Below are 19,156 nucleotides of genomic sequence, written 5' to 3'. Positions count from 1 at the left end.
TTCCAGTGAGTGCTTCCATCTCTGCCGTGTTACAGTGACTGCTGGGTTCTTGGTCAGCTCCATGTCCCAATTATCGAGGGCTTCTGGGAACACTCAAAGCTCAAGAAACGCTTTTAAAACCTTGCCCTCGGCCTGTCCCGCAGCCTCACCTCTATTTTATCACAGAGGTCTGCCGAGAGTTTCCTGGACGCCATGGTTTGGTGCCATGACATTCAGTGTGAGATTTTGGGATCTTATTACACAGTTGTGAGCTTTTCCACACATCGTCTTGTCTATTTACCACAATAAGATGGAAATCAAGATCACATGTCACAATGATAATTAAAGCAAACCCTTTAACGGGTCTAAATTAACTGTCAATAAATGACAGGAACTAGAAGAAGTGACTGGAGATACTTTCAATTCCTCCTAATGCTGTGTCAGCACATAAAACATTTCAGACGCACATTTCACTCGACTGTCACTCATAAAGAAGTCCAGTTGCCTTCTTCTCTAGCACTCTGGATTATCATGACCCAAATGACTGAGAATATACGCACTTACTGTCTGCTTACAAATCCTAATTAGTTTTTGTCTCTGTGGACATTTTTACAGATAACAAATCACAGAGCTATTCCCGAAACAAAGCCGAGCCAATTAATTTACCATTTACTGCTGAAACACAAAATCACGATTTATTGCTGGAGTAAGAAAGAGTCCGGAGGCCTAAACCAAATTTAATTGTATTGGTAAAGCGTTTTACTTTCCACACCACCTGAATGTCACTTTACATTGATGTTTGTAGGTCAGTATAAATCTGTGGCGTTGCAATTAAATGCAGATTGAATTTGAAACCAGTGTACAATTTGATATAAACCTTTGTATAAACCTTTCTATTCTCTAAAGGATCAATTTAGAAAGAAACTAAAAACTCACTAATACAGACTGATACAGCTACCCTTTAGACCTCCAGTGTCTTTGGTAAATCTTTGAATCAGAAGAACCGCAGTTGCACCATCATGAGATTTTCAAGATAATACCAGAGACACAAACAGTGTCACGATCAGAGCGCACAGTGTCATAGTTAATTGTGTTCTGAATGGAGGGCAGAACGGTCACTAACATATTAGAGACTGACGCTTCCGTCCTTGTCAAGGATACAGTTCTCGTCACCTGTCCGGTTCTTGGGCGGTCCCGGCATGTTGAGGAGGACTAGCTTGGCCTCCGAGGACTTTTTCATGATTACTTCATTCAGCCTGAGTGCTGTGTGCATACGCCGCACGTTGGACTGGTTCCTGAATGAAGACAGAGTAAAAGACAAAGCGGTCACACTGAGTGACATTAATAAGGCCCTAGGTGTGTTTAGAAGCAGGTGTCAGAGCCTTTTGTGATGCCAGGAGTTGATGACAGAGATGACAGATGCTCATTCACGCACGTTTCAGTGATCCTCATCTGCTCATGTGGTTAATTGGTTTAAGACGTCAATGGACTGAATGAGGTTTGTATGGACTGTGGTACTTACAGGTTCTCCCACTCACTGCAGCATGGCAAGAAGAGAAACACATCATTATCAGGAGTAACAGTAAACCTATTTTCTCCTTCTTCAAACACGCCAAATATCTTGTGCTTTCTTGTCACTTCTTTGGTGGTATATTGTTGAGGTGTGTGGTGCTTTTTAGTCAGAAACAAGAAGGTAGTTCACCTTTACAACAGCTAAAGGTTCAACGAGCATCGCAAAGCACTCACGGCTTCATGTTGAAGATGTCTTTGATGCCCTCTGGTGTGGCTGCTCCCGGCGGCTTGGCTGGCTCGCCATCACACTTCTCAGTCCAGGTCATCTGGACCTGCTCCCCGGGGCTCTGAGCCCCCTCGGCGGGGGTCAGCGGGGTGGCCGGGGTTTCAGGGCTGGCCGGAGTGGTGTTGTCATGGATGAGCTGAACCTGAGCAGGGGGGGACACAGGGGGAGAGGCCGACTTTGACTATGAGACGAGAGGAAAAGAGGACGGATGTGGATTTACATGTACATTACATGAAAGAGTCACAGTTGAGGTGGAAATGTAGGAATGCAGGTAAAGTCACAGAGAGCCACAGTGTTTGAGAGAGGGGGAGGAAGCAAGTGTGAAACAAGTGTGATTAAGGAGCCTTATGTCTACATTACCTCGTCAGTAACAGCAGTTCAATATTATAATGGGCTTTACCTTAAACTGAGAATCCTGTTATAGCTTAAAAACAGAAAATCACAAAAAACACAGAGACGATTCCTGCTGGTTCCCCCTGATCTAATAATATTCTTTCAATCACATATCTCAGTGGTAAATATGACACCATTAGCAGCTGCTTTGATTAGCTTAGCATGTGTAGCTAGCTTGACTCAATCTACATGTGCATTAAAAAAATAGATACATCGTCCTTCACACAGTTGAGTTAGCACATTTCCTATCTTGTTTCAACATAAACCGATCATTATAACAGTCATGTTTTATCTGAATGCAGTTGCTTTCACTTGGGTACCTCATGTTGTGGCAAGTGAGTGCAGTTTTTTTGTGAATTATTTACTTGTTTTAGTTTTCCTTTAGTTTGTATTGTGGTGTTATCCACTTCATGTTGTTGTTTTCATTTCATTGCATTTTCTTCTTGCTATGACTTTACAGGTTAACCTTACGCCCCACAAGGAGACCCGGATGTGCTCTAGTGTAAAACTTGGTCCCACCTCTTCTTCGGGCTTCTCCTCCTTGCTGGCTACGGGCGGGTCCTCGGATACACTCAGCTGGGTGGTCACGGCGGCCGGGTTCTTGCGGCGGATAGAGCCACGGGATGAATCGGTGATGCTCTGGATCTGTTGTTACACAGATGAGAGGAAAGATTTGCTTGATTTATATTTCGATGTATTTACCATAAATCACTGCTATGACTCACAAACAGTGATTAAATTTATTGACCTGTGGATTCAAGCGGTGCATATGTTTAACCATGAACTTGATCGAGGCTCTAATAGTAACAAAGAGATCAATATGTTTTATTGTCCGTCAAAACGTCACCACGCTGTCAAACACAAAAACAAAGCAGCACAAGGAAACTGTGTACGTGGTGAGCGCTGATAGAGAGGATAGATATTGTGCCCTACTGCTCTAATTTAACGGTAGATATGCTTTTGTCCGGAGGCGCTTATGTGTCATGCCAAGTCAAATCAAGCCAAGACACGCCAAGTTGGCCTGTCAAGTCATGTCATGTTAATGAGTGCATCTTCGAGTGTCCTTCGAAGCAAAACAAAACTTTAAAAACCGTCCTTACCTCTCTCTCACGCTCAGTCTTGGTCAGGTTGATCTGTTTAAGCATCTGCGATCGTTGTTCCATCACCAGAGTCTTCTCGTAAGTGTAGGCGGAGATGTCACTGTCATGCTATGAAGAGGAGATCGAAAGGTTATTTTAAGAGCTTTTTATTTGTTTTTGCATTTCGCAGCATGTTTATGGACAAATTCCTCCCTCGTAATGCTGCCGCTTCCTCTGTTGACACCGAGAAACACATGCAGTCACCAGGTGCATCTTTTCTCCTAACAAGGACAAGTTTCATCTGGTGAGGGTAAAGGCTGAGGTTCGGTCGACGCAAACGACTTTGCCGAGACTTTCAGACAGGCTTTCCTTGAAAATATTCAGGTTAGTTAGTTATACACAGGAAAACTGTGAGTAATTTGGTGAAGAATTAATTAGATCCTCACACAGTTTTCAACCTCTGTACACCTGAACACTCACTTTGAGCAGCTGACGTGAACGCAGAGATAGCAGAGACACTTATTCTGAAAGCAACACACTGATGCATTAACAATCTGTATTTCATTCCGCCACTCACATCATTCAGTGGGCTGCAGAAGTGCAGTGATGACAGCAGTCATGCATCCTAATTGCTTTCCTGCCTGTAAACAATGCTGTAGAAGTTGTCGTGCTCACTGGAGCAAATAGCCAAGCCCGAGGCGTCGCTGTGCTTTCTGATTATGTATCCATCTGTGAGTGACGCTGACGTTAATGTGATTATGAATGGACTTTCATGAGGTATTTGTCGTTTAGTTTTTCTTATACAAATGTGACAGTAGATATTTAAAAGAGCGAGTTCTGCCTTGAGAAAACTCACCATTTCTACAACTTCAACCATTGCGTCAATACGGAGGTGATACAGGAATGTGGTCAGGTCCTTCTTCATCTGGATGCTGTTGTCGTCCATCTGGGCCACGGTGAAGATGCGCATCTTGCACTTCCTCCAAACCTAAAGGGCACAAATGTAACTTCTGACTGCTCTCTCAATACTGTATGTAGATTTTTTATTGTGAGTCAGTTTGATTTCATATGATGCCACTGACGGGGGGAAATCTGTCTTTTGAAGAGGAGGAATCTAGATCTGACAGCAGGGTTTTACCAGATTGCAGTCTTCCAGTAGTGCACATCTGTTCCAACCCTCTTTTGTGCGTAGTAGTAACTATTTGACGGTACCTTGTGCTGGCGGAGAAGGAAGGGCAGCAGCATCAGCATGCCTCCATCGTGGACGATCCACCACACGTCAATGTGACCCTCTGTGAAGCGCTCGCCATTGGACGGGAACGCTGCGATGTTCTTCGGGACAAGCATAGCCAGGTGAGCTGCTGTGGTTTCTCTCACCAACTCTGTGGTTCCAACAGATACATGGAGAAGAGGAGTTAGCTGTTCCACATTTAACAAAGGTTTTATTATAGCTCCGTTTTAACGAACTTTGAGTGTTTATGTTGGAGGTGTGTTTCTGAGGGTTTTATAAGTTTGTTTCCGTTGAGCACTGTTTGTATCACAGGTGAATGACTCTTCTCATTCAATTCTGGTCTGCTTCCTCCATGGTTTTAATTGTGTTTACTATAACACAGACTTCCCTCCATCCACAAAGAGGCAGGATAAGCTACTCAAACGCTGGAGCTGACAGGGATTTTGGCATGCTGAGATGCACCAGCTGGACACAAATAGAGCTTGAAACCAGCAGTTTTTGGTTGTAGCAAAGAGTCTTTGAGCGCCGTGCCATTTGTCCGCCTGAATATTTGCCAGAGGCAGCTTTTAAGCGGAGAGAACACGTTTGTTGTGTCAGCCATGTGGGACGTGATTTTCAGTTACTTTTCCTTCCCAGCAACCCACCGACAAAGTTCCTCCAGGTCTGGTGCTCATCCCCTTGCTTCCAGTTGCGTGGCCAGGAGACCAGCACAGCGTTGTGTTTCAGGCCGCCCAGACCACTGGCCTGGAGCAGATGGGATGTAGCGTCACGCAGGTTTGAGGACACGGTCACCTGACAGAAGCCCTTCACCTTCTCGGTCTCCATCAGTTTACGCAGTGCCTAGGAAGGTAGGACGGAGAAAAATCACTGTCACTGAGGTGCAAAGGAGCTTGATCGCTGTCAAACCAGCAGCAGTTTATAAAATCCTCCATTGACTGTGATTAGAGGACCACATTAACACTGACTGATATTTGGATTTACAGCATTTTTCATTTAAAAACTGAATTTATGCAAAGTCTCACTGACACCACATAGATATAATAACTGAAAGTTTAGACCACCTTGGATTAACCTATGATGAACAGAACTTAAGTTTAAGTGACAGTCATGCAGCATTTTTGTAACATGAATTAAACATTTTGATTCTGGTGAAATAATTCATTGTGCTGCACAGCATTAATATGTGATGGCGTCCTGGGAATCTAACTGTTCCAGGCTCTCATCAGACGGTGTAAGGCTCCCCACCTGCTCCGCACGCTGACTCTGGTCATAGTTCTCCAGGTACGTGCCCACTAGAGCCGTCCCAACGATGGTTAGACCCTTGCCTGCTTTCATCTGGTTGGTCAGGGACAGCAGACGGGGCTGCTCCACATTTTGCTCTGCATCGGTACTGACCAGCACCAGCAGCTGTGGCCTGAGGAAGGCGAAAAAGCGGAGCAGAAAGAGGTAGAGCAATTAAGAGAGAAAAGTGCAAGGGGAGGGATGAAGAGTCAAATAAAGCCACGGAGAAAGAAATGGCCCAAGTTCTCGTTTGAAAAGGGCGATGGAGAAATATAGCAGGAAATGATGTTAATATGAATTCACTAACACGGCTCGTTTTGCGGCTGTGACGGGAGGGATAAGAAGGATCATATCTGCTGAGAAACTGAACATGCACAGACATGTTGCTAATTTCTATGTTAATGAGTGTCACGATGAAGCCACGCAGAGTGTCTGCGTGTGCGTGTGTCATACCTCCAGTTCTTGGTGTGTGGGGGACCTTCCTCCAGCCGCATGAGAGCGTAACGTGCAGCGCTCAGAGACAGACCTCGTATCCCATCGCCCCACTCTTTCTCCGCACTGTGACACAGAGCGGTGCCAGTCAATACGTGTCCGTCAAAACGTGAACAATGCCTTTTTCTAAATTTAAAAAGTGACAGTGATACAGCCGGCCTACTCATGCACACTCACTTTTAGATGAGAGTGTGATTAAATATCAGACATCACTGTATGTAAATGTCACTCGCCACAGGGAGTCACACCACCTACATACTCAGAGAGCATGGCTCTGTGCTACTCCTTTATAAACACAGATTGAATAATGAACAGGTCTAACAGACTCAGACCCACGGGGTCAGGGGAAAACTGAGATTCAGTCTCTGTTAGAAATTAATGTTTGAGGTAAGAAAGTTTACTTATTAAACCCGCACGGTAACATTTAATCACAATATACTATTTGGTCTGTCAGGAATTACTAATCGGATTTGACAGGATGTGGCAAGAGCTCCAGTCAGTGTAACTAAAAGCAAGAAAACACCAACTTGCCTTCAAGGCTCTGACGCAGGATGACCAGAGGTGGCAAATTGAAAACATCACACATACAATACAGTACACACACCAGTGAATCCAATCATCTACTGCGGTTGCGTTGCACTCACCCTGCAAACTCGATATACTTGTAGATGGAGCCAGCAATTACCATGGCAACAATGGCATAGTACCAAGAGCAGAGGAACATAAGAGTGAGACACAAGCTCATCCCCAGGAAGGACAGAGCCCTATAGAGAGGGACAGACACAGGTTTTAAAACAGAAGCCTGATTTTATTATGCGACAGATCGGCTGCTGACACTGACCAGTGGTAGAACTTGAAGCGCGGCCTCCAGTTCGGAGTCCTCAGCAGCGTCTGGAGGGCACAGGCCAGATTCACAAACATGTAGCACATCAGGAAGAACCTGCAAGGCAAACACAGATACACATAAACGTCAGTCCAAAGCACGGCAATTCGTATGTACTGTAATAAAATGAAGAGATTTCACCAAATGCTGTGTTACTATTTGTTTCTTTAAGTGAAATCTGGGAGTAATACTTAGGCAGAAAAGTGGACCGTCCCTCTGTGTGACGAGCTACATCCTGAGCCCATAACATTTGGCATTTGCATCACTTAAAAAATAGCAGGGTACTGGCTGCTCTGAAATCTCCCACTGTTGATTTAAAAAATGGCAATAAATTAGAGCGCTTGTTTCAGTTCTCACATGGAGAGGATGGGAGCCACTGCATCCAGCGAGGCAATGAGGATCCCGCTCTCACAGATACAAGCTGTCAGCAGGAGGGACCATGTGGGTTCTCCGTTGGCCTTCCCATGGCCAAAAATCTGGAGAGGCAACACAGGAGACACAGTAACACCACTGCTGCTAAGGACTACATTTGCATGAAGAGCATGTTCCGAGTAACTACATTATGACGCTACGCAGTACGCAAAGAAGAACAGACTGACCCGAAGGGCGGGCACGATGCCATCCTTGGCGATGGCCTGCAGGAGACGGGGAGCTCCTGTCAAGCTCTGAAGGCCCGCCCCGCAGGTGGAGAAGAACGAGCCAATCACGATCACCCATGGTGATGGCCAAGCCAATGTGCCGATCACCAAGTTCCCGTGGACACCCTCTCCGAACCTGAAGGAGATTTACAGAGTGACTAGTATAATACAAACATCTTTAGTCTTTATTAAAATCAAGAGTCGTGGTAGCTAAGAAAACGACAGACTTACTTGTCCCTGAGGACCACTCCCTCGATGCAGGCACCAAACAGAAACACGCTGGACATGTCTGAGCAGTTGTAGATCAGGAAAGTAAAGTTCTTTAACAGAAACGAGTGGATATTTAATACCCACTCGGCCAGGTTGAATATTCAAACATTTAATGAGTGACAGGACTCTATTATAAAAATGATAAACCTCTCCTCCTGAGGACGTACTTAATTACCTGATTAACCAGTTAACTATATTTGCTGAGAAAATGCATCTGTCGATTTTGTTTAGAATAACACCGGCATTCAGTGACATTGTAAACAATATCCTTCGGCTTTATTAACTCGTGATTGCACAGGCAGCCCAATGATGCGATTAGAAGTCCTAATCAAATTTGTGCAGATTCTGAGCTGATTACTCAGAATAGAGTACCAGAACTTATTCAAGATGGCTGCTTCAGTGGTGGAGACCTACAGTATAGAAGATGTCTGATCAGTAATTCTACAGCAAGAAAATACGTATTAAAAGAGAAATATAAAATATATCAATTTAAAAGGAAGAGACGAACATGATTCAAAAGCCATGTCATCATTTTTTTTTTTTTTTTTTTTAAATAGAAGGCTTCTATTTAGAATTAGACCGGTACTATAATGAGCCTTTCAGAATTTACAAGGCCGTCCTTTGATTACTTTAATTACGAGTCTCCCTGCAGTCCAATCAATGGGGTTTGCCTCAGCAGAGAAAGCATCCTGGTTAAAATCTAAACATTTTTAGACCTTTTCTTCCAGTGTCATTTGTGAAATGTTGCCACTAGATCTTTTTCAAATATCAGTACAAATTAATTTACTCCCAACAATTCTTGTGAAAATGGGGCCAGAAACATGATATTTCACACAAACGATTACTATTTAAAACAGTTTAGAATAACTTGTGCAGTGGCTTGTGTTTTCCTGAGGAGGGCAGCAGTGAGAGGATACAGACAGTGGAGGTGGTGGTGATGGCTGCAATGGTTCCGATGGGGATTGACTTCTGGGCATCACGCAGGTCTCCTGAGCGGTTGGATCCAGCCATGATCCCTGAGAGAAGAGAAAGACAGGAGGTAAACATTACATCAGTATTACACTGAAGTGTCTGTCAGTGCCGAAATCAAATGTCAAAAGTAATTAAATGAATGAGAACTTCAACAATGGCACTGCTAAAAGAAGGGTTTCACCTGTCACAGATGGGAAGTAGATGCCAACCAGCAATGTGAAGAAGCTGGTGATGTCGGCCAACACGTAGCGGTTAGAGTTGGTCAGGGTGTCGTCAGGATCTACCACTGACTCCATGTTTCTCCTGGCAATCAGGTCGCCCTTCTCATAGTAGTTCCCAAACAGGTTCTCTGGATTGGAATAAAGAATAGAAACACAAAGTAAGGCAAAAAAGAGAGAAAATATAATCTCTAACACAGGGGTTGGCTGTTATTTAGCTGAGTTAGACACCGAACTTAGCTCAAGTAGAAATATTAATAAGGGATACTGCATGTCCTTCTTCCAACAAAAAATAGTGCTTAAACTGTAACTTTTTAAATACACACACACACACACACACAAAAAGAATATATCTATGATATTGGGATCACAAGGATGAAGTGATGACTAAATCAGCCGGTTAGCTTAACTCATTGATAGCTTGCTTGTCTCTGTCCTAAGGTCAAAACGTCTAAATACCAATAAGACAAATCAGTATCAATACTTAAATATATGTCTCACACACACACGTTAATATCGTGTTAATTACAGGTGAGTGAATTTCATGTTGCATGAGACAGAATTCAAGAGAAAAGAAATTACAACACAGTGATCTAAATAAATATAAAATACATATTTGCATACATATTCACACATTAAATGGGACACAGTCTTTACAGGTGCGTCCAGTCAGTTTTGAAGAACCAATATTGACACCGGCTTTCTGTTTAATCTTTTTGTTTCTTTTCATTTAACTTATCTGATTCAGCGTGTACCTTCTCCATAACAATCAGCAGCTACTCTTACAGATATTTGTAAAAATAGACATACCTAACAGTAATTTGCTACAGTGCTAAACTTTATTATCAGTGACACACGGAAGTAAAAGCCCAAGACACAAGAGAGGATTTGTGTGCTCACTTTATACAGACAGTGCAGTGGCAGGCCGATGAACTCACCTGTCAGGATTCCACTGGCGATCCCAGGGATCCCCTGCACTTGAGACACGTTGTTGGCGGCAAAGTACTTGTCACATGTAGCGTTGAGGAAAGGTGAATCACAGAAAAGGCGCCACAGCTGGGTGGTGACGGTCCCATTAGCTGTCTCAAGCGTCTTGGCACAAACATCAAAGCCTTTCCACACCAAAGTGCGGTTTCCCAAGATGCACACACTGGAAGAAAGAAAGGCACAACATGTCTGTTGAAGCACTGGCGAGTGTGAGCAAGAAAATAGTTTTTACATCTTTAGAAAATAATAAATCACTAAATTTGTGGTTTGACGCTGCAACAATTCAACATATGTAAACACTTAAATGTAAAATAAACACTGAAGAGCCTTGTCAATGAATGTCTTTTGTTTTAAATTTGACACTCTGGTCTCAGACTAGAGTAGCTCCCTAGAGAGCATTGATTTAGTGATTTTCCTCAGGTCAAAACATGTCTAGACGTCTGGATTAAACATTTGCTAAAGTGGGTTGAAAATAGACATCCGGGATGCCTATAACTGCAAATCCATCAGCATCGTAATAATGACATTTCACTGTTGAAGCAGGTTAGAAATACTTTGTGAGAGAACTGGGGGTGGCTATGGTTCAGTGGGTAAAACTAGAGGGTTAAAACTAGATTACAATGTCCTTTAGCAAGGTAGTGCTTGAACCGGTGACTGAATGGGCAGATGTGTCACTATGACTATCAGGCACTTTGAGTACTAATAGGTAGAAAAGCATAATCTAAATGCAAGAGCATTTACCATAAAATCACTGACATGAACTTTACCCAACATTAATATAACGTTGACTACATTATGTGTGCTCAGATGTGTGTTGGTCTGAGTTTTGAAGTTTTATTTAGCAGCGTGTATTCTGTTGGACTGTCTCCTCTGTAACGGCTTACGGGAAGATGGGAGGTTCAATGCCAGTCTTGATCACGCCGGCGTAGACAGCCAGGATGGAGAGGATGACGCAGGCCAGAAACACCAGGGCCAGCTTGTTAACGTACTTCACCCCGACAAACACCACGGTGGCCATGGAGGTCAACAGGATGGTACCGTACACACGCATGTTGTTCAGCAGGGCGGCCTCCGCCTCAGCACCCTCCAGGCCCTCTATAGGAAAGATGGCCGCTTTGGGCGCTATGTAGATCTGAAGTAGAGGGGGTTTGAATGGTTATTTTTCACTTTTAGGTAGTCAGAGAAAATACGCATCCATCTTTCACATAAAAGTTCCATATACTCTCTTTGTCGCTCAAGGGCATCTTGGTGGTAGTTGTTTAGGGAATGTGAGTGTTACTCATCCACTTTCACTCCTCATTTCCCCTGGTGTGTCTGGGGACTTAAACTGGCAGATTTCAGGTCACAAACCTGCTCATCTAGCTCACACTCACTCCTGCTGAATTTAATATATGTCACCCTGAGTAAGAGAAGAAGAAAAAATGAAGAAAATAATAATAAAAGGTTGTGAGAAAGGCAATGAGGAACGAGGACAACCCTGAAAACATGTGATGCTCTTAATTAACAGTCCTCTACTGGAGCTTGAAGCAGCACACACACAATACTGGCTGCAATGTTAATTCAGCTTCATTAAAAACTCAGGCATGGTATTAATATTCAATATGAACTGGCACTATTACACTCCTACTATAGCTCCATCTAAGAAGAGCTCCATCACATATAAAACAGTACACCTCTAATTAGCGCGTCAGTATCTGTCATCAGCTTTAGATGATTCATGACAGAGCAGTTACATAAGCATGGGAATTTCTCTTATTTTTATTTATTTATTTTTTTAAATCTTCAGTCGGCTTCCGCATCAAATCACAATGAGCAGCGAGAGAAATGTGAGGAATAAGCAAGCGGTCATGGTTCAGTTTGGTCATTTGGCTGGAGAAGCGGATCTGATGCTAAGAACAGCATATCACTAGGCAAACAAACCGCCTGCTTCACTGTGAACGGTTCATGCTTCCTAAAATAGCAGCATCAGTTTGTGTTCTTGGCCTGGGTGGAAGGATGAAACATATTCAAATCAGCCTTCTCCAGATCCGCTCCTTACAATTCTGCAGGGATTGTTATTTTACAATGGAAACTAAGCCAGCTTTGACCCAGAAGACAGAATTAACCCCCAGGTGTGATCAAACTCCTGCATATCCATCAGAGTTATTGAGAAGGAGAATTACAAAAGAACGAAAACAAACAAAGGCACACACAAACACGTTATGTTGATAACAGTGGACCAAAGTGAAGAGAGGTTTCAAGGAATGGGCTCGTTACTTGCCACCGTCTTGATCTTTTGCTAATGCAGTTTTTGCATAATTACCTAATACTCCATGCAGCATTAGGGGACTGCAGTGGAAGAAGTGTGGAATAAGAGGAGGGGGAGGAGGAGAGGAATGAAGATCGAGATGAAAGATCCCAGCATTGTGTCAGCTGATCAGAATTCAAGCTGAAGAACACGGTGTGAGAAAATAGCCTCAAAGCACAGTGAGGAGGAAAATAACCTGAAGGAGAAGAACTCTGCTTCCGCCAAAGGATGTGACACGCGGTGCCGTTTGACTTGCAGTTTTTTTCTTGACTTTGCACCAACTGCAATCATTACAGGAGCATCGATAACTGCTTCCTGATTGCATGTTTTAACTGAAGCCCATGCAGTACGTGGAGGGTTTAACGTTTGACCAGATTCACACCAATTCCAGACCTCTTGTGCTCATTCAGTGTGTTTACATGCAGAGCTTAATCGAGAAAAATTCGACTTTCTGACTACAGTCTTTGTCCTAGTTTACATGGAGCGGAAGAAAATCTAATAACTGATGGCAACATGTCCTCTTCCTCCTCACTAGGTGGCGATATGTGTCTTTTAAGCAGGTTAATACCACGTTAATACGGCTCACTTTCTGGTTGACCTATTACGTTATATAATAAACAAGAGTCATTCTTGCAGCAGACCAGCATTTCAAACAAAAACCATAGGGACAGTAGTACATTTTTAAATCTCGTACGTAATGTTCGCGCTACTTCTGACGCAGATAAGTTGTGCGCTATCCCTCAGACGTTTTTTCCAGCAGCTCCGTTTACTTTCTTCTTCTCCTGCAATGGGCTTTCTTGGATTTTTTTGTCCTGGGGTCACACGCCAGCGCAGTGGTTGTGGAGCATGCGCATACGCATTATCCAATTGAAAACTGCGATTCACTGTAAACATACCGGAGAAAATCGAATTCCAATCGCATTATCTGGGTGTCTTAATCAGATAATGAGAACTCCGATTTTAATCAGAGTTACATGTTTGCCTGCACTTGAGTTGTCCTGTTATAGTCTGATTAAAGCGATAATTTGTGTTTTTTTTTTTGTTTGTTTTTTTACGAGCATGTAAACGCACTGACTGATGGCCGATTGCGTGGAAAGGAAATAATGAGCCAATGGAGCTTTAAAGGCAGGATAAAAAATGAAGGGGTGGGTCGTCTTAATGTTGCTGAGCAAAAATCAAAACAAAACACAAAAATTTGGATGTCCTGTTGCATGTTCTACATGCAATCGAGCCATGTTCAAAATTTGACATCCTGTTGCATGTAGAACATGCAACAGGAGTTACACTTCAATCAACATCATGTATTTTTACATCTGACATGACAACGTTTGTAGGAATAGTTCGACAATTTGAACAAAGAGACCTAAAACATTAATTTAATTTTACTTTCACCGGTAAAAAGCAGAAATATTAGCTACATTCTCAGTGAATGAGGTTTAAATACTTTCCGTACTGCTGTTTTTTTGGGCTCCTTGCCTCTAATCTTTGGACCGTTTCCAGTATTGGCTCCAGATTTCCTTGGACCAGAGCAGCATGGAGTGAAAATCTTGGATGTATTGCCAACATAATCGAATCTAAGGTATGATGTTCAATGGCGGCAGTTCTGCGCTTGCAGCACAATGACATCAACTTCCTCTCAGAGTTGTAAATGTGACAGCAGCATCACCTTGACAAAAGTGTCAAAGTGTGAGGTTTTAGAGTGGACTGCAGAGATTTGCCTTTTTGCTCACAGGGACGCAACAAAATTATGAATAATGAAATTGACAATTTACCAATTCACAAATTGTTCAGCTAGAATCAGTGGTTGACTGGTTGAGGTGTTTGTTTGAAGGTTTGTTTCCAGACTCTGTTTCCTGTTTGAGACTAATAGTTGTCCAGGAACCCTCACACTACATTCCTCTTGACTCCAGTTGTCTATTAACACTACTGCAAAAAAGTGAATACTCCCCGAAATGCCCTGATGTTCAAAGCAACAACTGAGACAGGAGTAGACATGATGCGTCTTACCAGGAGGAGCTCGATGGCTCCCAGGATGTACATGGCTCCAGCGAAGGTGGTTCCCAGGTAGAAACAGATACCTACTGCTCCACCAAACTCAGGACCCAGCGAGCGGGATATCATGTAGTAGGAGCCCCCAGCTGCACATAAACACGTGGTCAGTGGAAAAATATGTGCGGTATCAAAAAGGTTTATTTATTTTTGTCACATTTCACTAGTCAGCTGTGACAACACTAGTCAGTTAATGTAGCAATTATTTCCCTATAATAAATGTTGTTATCCATCTTGGTTCCTGTGAATAAAACCAGTGTATAACGTTTGGTTGAATTATGTCAAAGTATATCTATAACAAGCTAAAACGAAGGCAAGTTTTCCTTAAGATATTTCAGAGCTTTATTTAAGATAAATGTTGAATTTGTGCAGCTTTCTGTCTAAAAATCTAAAAAAAAATATTCAACTTAACAAGCTTTTGGCAGTGACAGCTTTACGTGAAATGAGATTGCTGCAGAATTTTTGTGGTCTTTGTATCTTACTGTTCACTGTTTGAGGAGTTGTGTATAACAGTGGAAACAAATTAACAGAGCATAAATAAATAGAACTTAATCAGCACTTTGCAGCGGCATAAAGGCTGGTACCAGTTATAACAGAGACAGTTATAATTGGCATACACTTCCACACTTCTCTACAAGCCTATAATTTCCTCTGGCCCCTGCTGTATGCGCACCAACTGCTAAGACGCAGGCCATCATTATGATGTAAACTCACATTATAAAATGCTGCATATGTACATTAATGTGTCTGCATCCTGGTACAAACATGCAGACTCAGATTTCCGTGACAGGCATTTGGCTGATGCTTTATTTTGTGTAAATAAAGTTGTGTGGCGACACGTTAAAGTGCACGAGATCCCAGACGAAAGCTTTTAATGTTTCTGGAGATATCAAGCTGCGCTGGGTCTAATGTGCCAAAAGCAATCAGCGAAAGGAGAAATTTAGAAGCGGACAGCCTCAAACAGTGATGACTGTGTGGTGCCAGCGTCTGCTCACCCACCTGGCACTACTCCATTGGTAGCGATGGCACTCATCGAGATGGCAGTCAGCATGGTCTGCACAGAGAGGGAGGGGAAAATGACAGAAGAGAAGGAGAAAATTAGATCGTATTTACCAGATCCAGCGTGGATTGTAAGTTGAAGCATGGGAGGAGAAACAAGAATTTAAAAAGGGGGTAAAAACAAGACCACGTGCTTGTGTGTGTGCCTGCCATCACTCTCATGATGCCACGGCAGCAGGTACAGTGTTAATCAAGTTAGCACGAAGAGTGGAAACCTCTATCCTGGCTCCGCACCATCTGAGTTGAACATTTGATGATCAGCACTAAAGCTGAGGCTGATGGGAATGGAATTAGTTTTGCAGGTATTTGGATGGAAACCAAAGTATCACACAAATTAAGTGTTGAAGTTGATGACAAAGCCAGAGGAAATATTAATCACTAACGCAATTACAGATCGTCGCCAACGTCATCATTAATGTGGGAACCAAATGTGACATTTTACACAGTTCAGGTTTCATCCTCTGGTGACCACGAACGTCTGTGGATAAATTCATGACGATCCTCATGAAGCTAAGGTTTGTTCCTCTCCTAAATACTGGTTACCCTTCCCCTCTTCTGCTTTCCAACACTGACGAAATCACTTCAGTCTCCATGTCTACGTCACCACTCTAGCTTAGGGGACGGAAGCAAATATACCACTGGATGAATCAGCCCCAAGTCCCTGTTCATTAATTCTCCCCATCTCCACCTTCTCCTCAGGACCATGATGCTGTCACTCAGCATCTCAGCTTAGATTCTAACGCCAAAACACTTTACTCATAAATGTTTATTTTGCACTTCGTCTCACTTTATTGAGATACCAATTGATGGGATATTTCTGTCTGGACTGATATGACTTTGCCTTTCCACTGAGCCACTAGCATGGCTAAAAAGAGTTTACATTTTGAAGTAAATTTCCCATATTCTAGTTTCCTCCAAGTGTTGTCCTACAGACAGCACCAGTACTTGTGGTACTTGTAACAAGTCATGTACTAGTTCACCATGGCACAGAGTTTATGCAAGGGCACTGATTTATAGCAATACTAAATACTAAAGCCGCCTGTGCCTTGTTGATGAGACAAGTAATAACGCCACGGGGCCTTGTCGACAGACGTCAGTGCACACTCAGGCAATTAATGACAACTCCGACGCAACTCTGGAGTTACATTTGTTACGAGTCGAGCAGGAGGGAAAACACCATAAGAAATGTAAGGGCAGGCTAGCGGGGAGTCTAAAGTTTCCTGCAACACGAGCAGTCATCCCTGACCGCCCCGCAGAGGGAGGGAGGCAGAAAGGCACGCTGCGAGGGGAGGGAAAATAAAAAAAGCCAAAGTCAGAGTGAGACAGACGGAGCCAGAGTGTCTGACGACAGGATAAAGGACAAAGAATTTATTATTCCCTCAAAAACTATTGTTGAATTTCTGAGTGTCTTTTTGCATTGTCTGCACATAAAAGAGAGCAACAGACAGAAGGAGAAGCTTGAGGAGGAGACGCGAGAGCAGGCGGGAAGTAAACAATGGCCTCCTCTCAAACAAATCTTACTTTTCTGCTTTGTTACTTTCCCTTTGTTTTGTTTAAGTCAATGCTTCACTATCCTCTGAACATTTTACAATTGTTACTGGTTGTTGCTCAGTACGTAACTTCACAAAAGATTTGAAAGGGTTTGCATATAACTTATGATTCAGTGATTAGTGTGGCTTCTTGCGCCGCATTTCTGGAAGCAGAAAATTCACACGACTGCTGGCACCTTTTACATTATTTGAATGCTTTATGCGTAGTTATCAGCCACGCTGGAAGAAAGACTGTACAAGTCACCGCCGTGTTCACATTTATTACTGTCATTACGTCTGTATCTGTGAAGACTGTAATGTGGTTAGTGTCACCTGAGGGCCCGGTGGCCGACGGTCGGGAGTGAAGAGTGAGCGGGGCCCTGTTTCTCTCTCTAATCTGGTCATAATGAGGCCACAAGCTCTTCTCCCACCACAGCAGATAAGACAGTAATTGTTTAAGTGTTTTATCTGATGTGGGCAGCAGCCACGCAGAGGTAGTGTGTCGCATACCCAATCACAGAAACACGACAGAGGAGCCGACAGTGGTCTCATCAGATTTACACCGGTCAAACAGGATTAATGCGCTGTATACCGGTATTGTGTAACTAAGAGCCTTGATTTTGTCTTTAAAACACATGGACAGAATAATAATTGATACTTTACTAAATCCTGAGCGGTGATTTTTCAATTATAGATCCGCGTTTAATCAGTGGGTTTGACAGAATATAAGCTGCAAAGATTATCATGTCTGAGTGGCTCCTCCTTTTCATTTCAGGTGGTTGCTATAGTGCGCAACAAAATGTCAGAGCAAAATATAACACCATACAATGTTGTACCTTTATTCCAGTGTCGTCTGCTTCAGGACGCTGGAGCTTTAACACATGTCTTTTATGCAACCATCAAGTGCATGTTCAAGATATTTTAACAGGCTCTTCAATTTTAACCAGTGCTCACGGAGCTAACTCTAATTAGCTACAGCTGACAGACTCAGTATCACAGTGTAAGATGTGACTTCGGCTGGTGTTATCAGCAGTGTTTGGCTGCAAATCGAAAGAATGCGTTTGTTTTTTTGAAAACAAGAACCCACTTTTTTATTTTGAATGGGAAATATAGCAATATCAACACATTCACCTGCATCTGACCAGAAAACAGATGTAAGGAACAGAAATATTTTTGTCTGGACCACAGAATCCTGCTGACAACTTCTCACAACTCATCCTTTTAATTCCAGTCAGACTGGGGACTTCACTTGTATTCTCAGGTTAATTCCTGATTGTCCGTGAGTCATTTTCATTCATCCATTCAGTCACTTTAACTTCAGTTTCACCAGCACCCAGCTTGTATTTAATACGACCCTCTGGGTGTCACTCTACACAAGGACATCTGCAGAACTATCATCAATCAGCTGCTGTCAGGAACACAGACATCACTCCAGCTGACTGCCCTGCAAAGTTTGCACCAATCTCAGGAGTCTTACTTCTGTCTGCTGCTTATCTAAATGGATCATAACACGACATGTAGGAGATCCAGTAACTGAATTTAAGATTTGTATCTATTGTTTTGGTTAGGGCAGTAGCCTTCCTTTTCCTGATGACCTCACGTCTGCACCAGCGGCCGACGGGTGGACTGTCAATAAAAGCAGCAGTCTTCTGCCGTAGCAGGCGGGATGAAGCATCTTTTTTTTTTTTTTTTTTCCTACTGACCCAGAGCCTGTGGCCTGTTTTATCGTCCCACTTTCCAGCGATGCGGGTAACCTAAAACTGTGTGACAGAATATGCGTCTGTCTTAGTCCATGAGCACGGAGTCAGTGCCTCAAAACGCCAGACTATGCTGCCTTGCCACCTCTCTCATCCACATGAGGTACAACAGATTATTTATGAGGAAAAAAAGAGACGTTTCCCTTCAGAGGCGGCACTAATGCAGGGAAAGATTAAGTGACTGCCAAGTCATCATGATTACAGACGAGTAAAAGAGGAATGTATCTGAAAAGTCTGATTCTCATTTTTAAGGA

At 43.0% G+C, this 19,156-nt stretch overlaps 1 protein-coding gene across 3 annotated transcripts in view; it reads right to left on the bottom strand.

The window, feature by feature from the left end:
- slc12a5a (solute carrier family 12 member 5a) overlaps positions 1 to 19,156 on the bottom strand; it is a 137,774-nt gene that overhangs the window by 6,922 nt on the left and 111,696 nt on the right. For 2 of the 3 annotated variants that reach the window (XM_047582607.1, XM_047582609.1), the window contains exons 5-25: positions 15,557 to 15,611; positions 14,516 to 14,646; positions 11,106 to 11,353; positions 10,173 to 10,384; positions 9,198 to 9,365; positions 8,962 to 9,060; positions 8,006 to 8,063; positions 7,736 to 7,910; positions 7,494 to 7,612; positions 7,095 to 7,193; positions 6,898 to 7,017; positions 6,215 to 6,319; positions 5,726 to 5,894; positions 5,125 to 5,320; positions 4,462 to 4,631; positions 4,106 to 4,237; positions 3,271 to 3,378; positions 2,690 to 2,815; positions 1,726 to 1,958; positions 1,502 to 1,516; positions 1,141 to 1,274 (exon numbers count right to left, since the gene is read on the bottom strand). In XM_047582607.1, the coding sequence (XP_047438563.1) occupies positions 1,141 to 1,274; positions 1,502 to 1,516; positions 1,726 to 1,958; positions 2,690 to 2,815; positions 3,271 to 3,378; positions 4,106 to 4,237; positions 4,462 to 4,631; positions 5,125 to 5,320; positions 5,726 to 5,894; positions 6,215 to 6,319; positions 6,898 to 7,017; positions 7,095 to 7,193; positions 7,494 to 7,612; positions 7,736 to 7,910; positions 8,006 to 8,063; positions 8,962 to 9,060; positions 9,198 to 9,365; positions 10,173 to 10,384; positions 11,106 to 11,353; positions 14,516 to 14,646; positions 15,557 to 15,611 (2,872 nt within the window). The remainder of the gene's footprint in view (positions 1 to 1,140; positions 1,275 to 1,501; positions 1,517 to 1,725; positions 1,959 to 2,689; positions 2,816 to 3,270; positions 3,379 to 4,105; positions 4,238 to 4,461; positions 4,632 to 5,124; positions 5,321 to 5,725; positions 5,895 to 6,214; positions 6,320 to 6,897; positions 7,018 to 7,094; positions 7,194 to 7,493; positions 7,613 to 7,735; positions 7,911 to 8,005; positions 8,064 to 8,961; positions 9,061 to 9,197; positions 9,366 to 10,172; positions 10,385 to 11,105; positions 11,354 to 14,515; positions 14,647 to 15,556; positions 15,612 to 19,156) is intronic. The other variant, XM_047582608.1, reaches the window with a different exon arrangement.

This window comes from Mugil cephalus, chromosome 4 (assembly GCF_022458985.1).
Source record: "Mugil cephalus isolate CIBA_MC_2020 chromosome 4, CIBA_Mcephalus_1.1, whole genome shotgun sequence".
NCBI lineage: Eukaryota > Metazoa > Chordata > Actinopteri > Mugiliformes > Mugilidae > Mugil > Mugil cephalus.
Note: the sequence above shows the minus strand (reverse complement) of the source record. Positions and strands in the feature narration are given on the sequence as shown.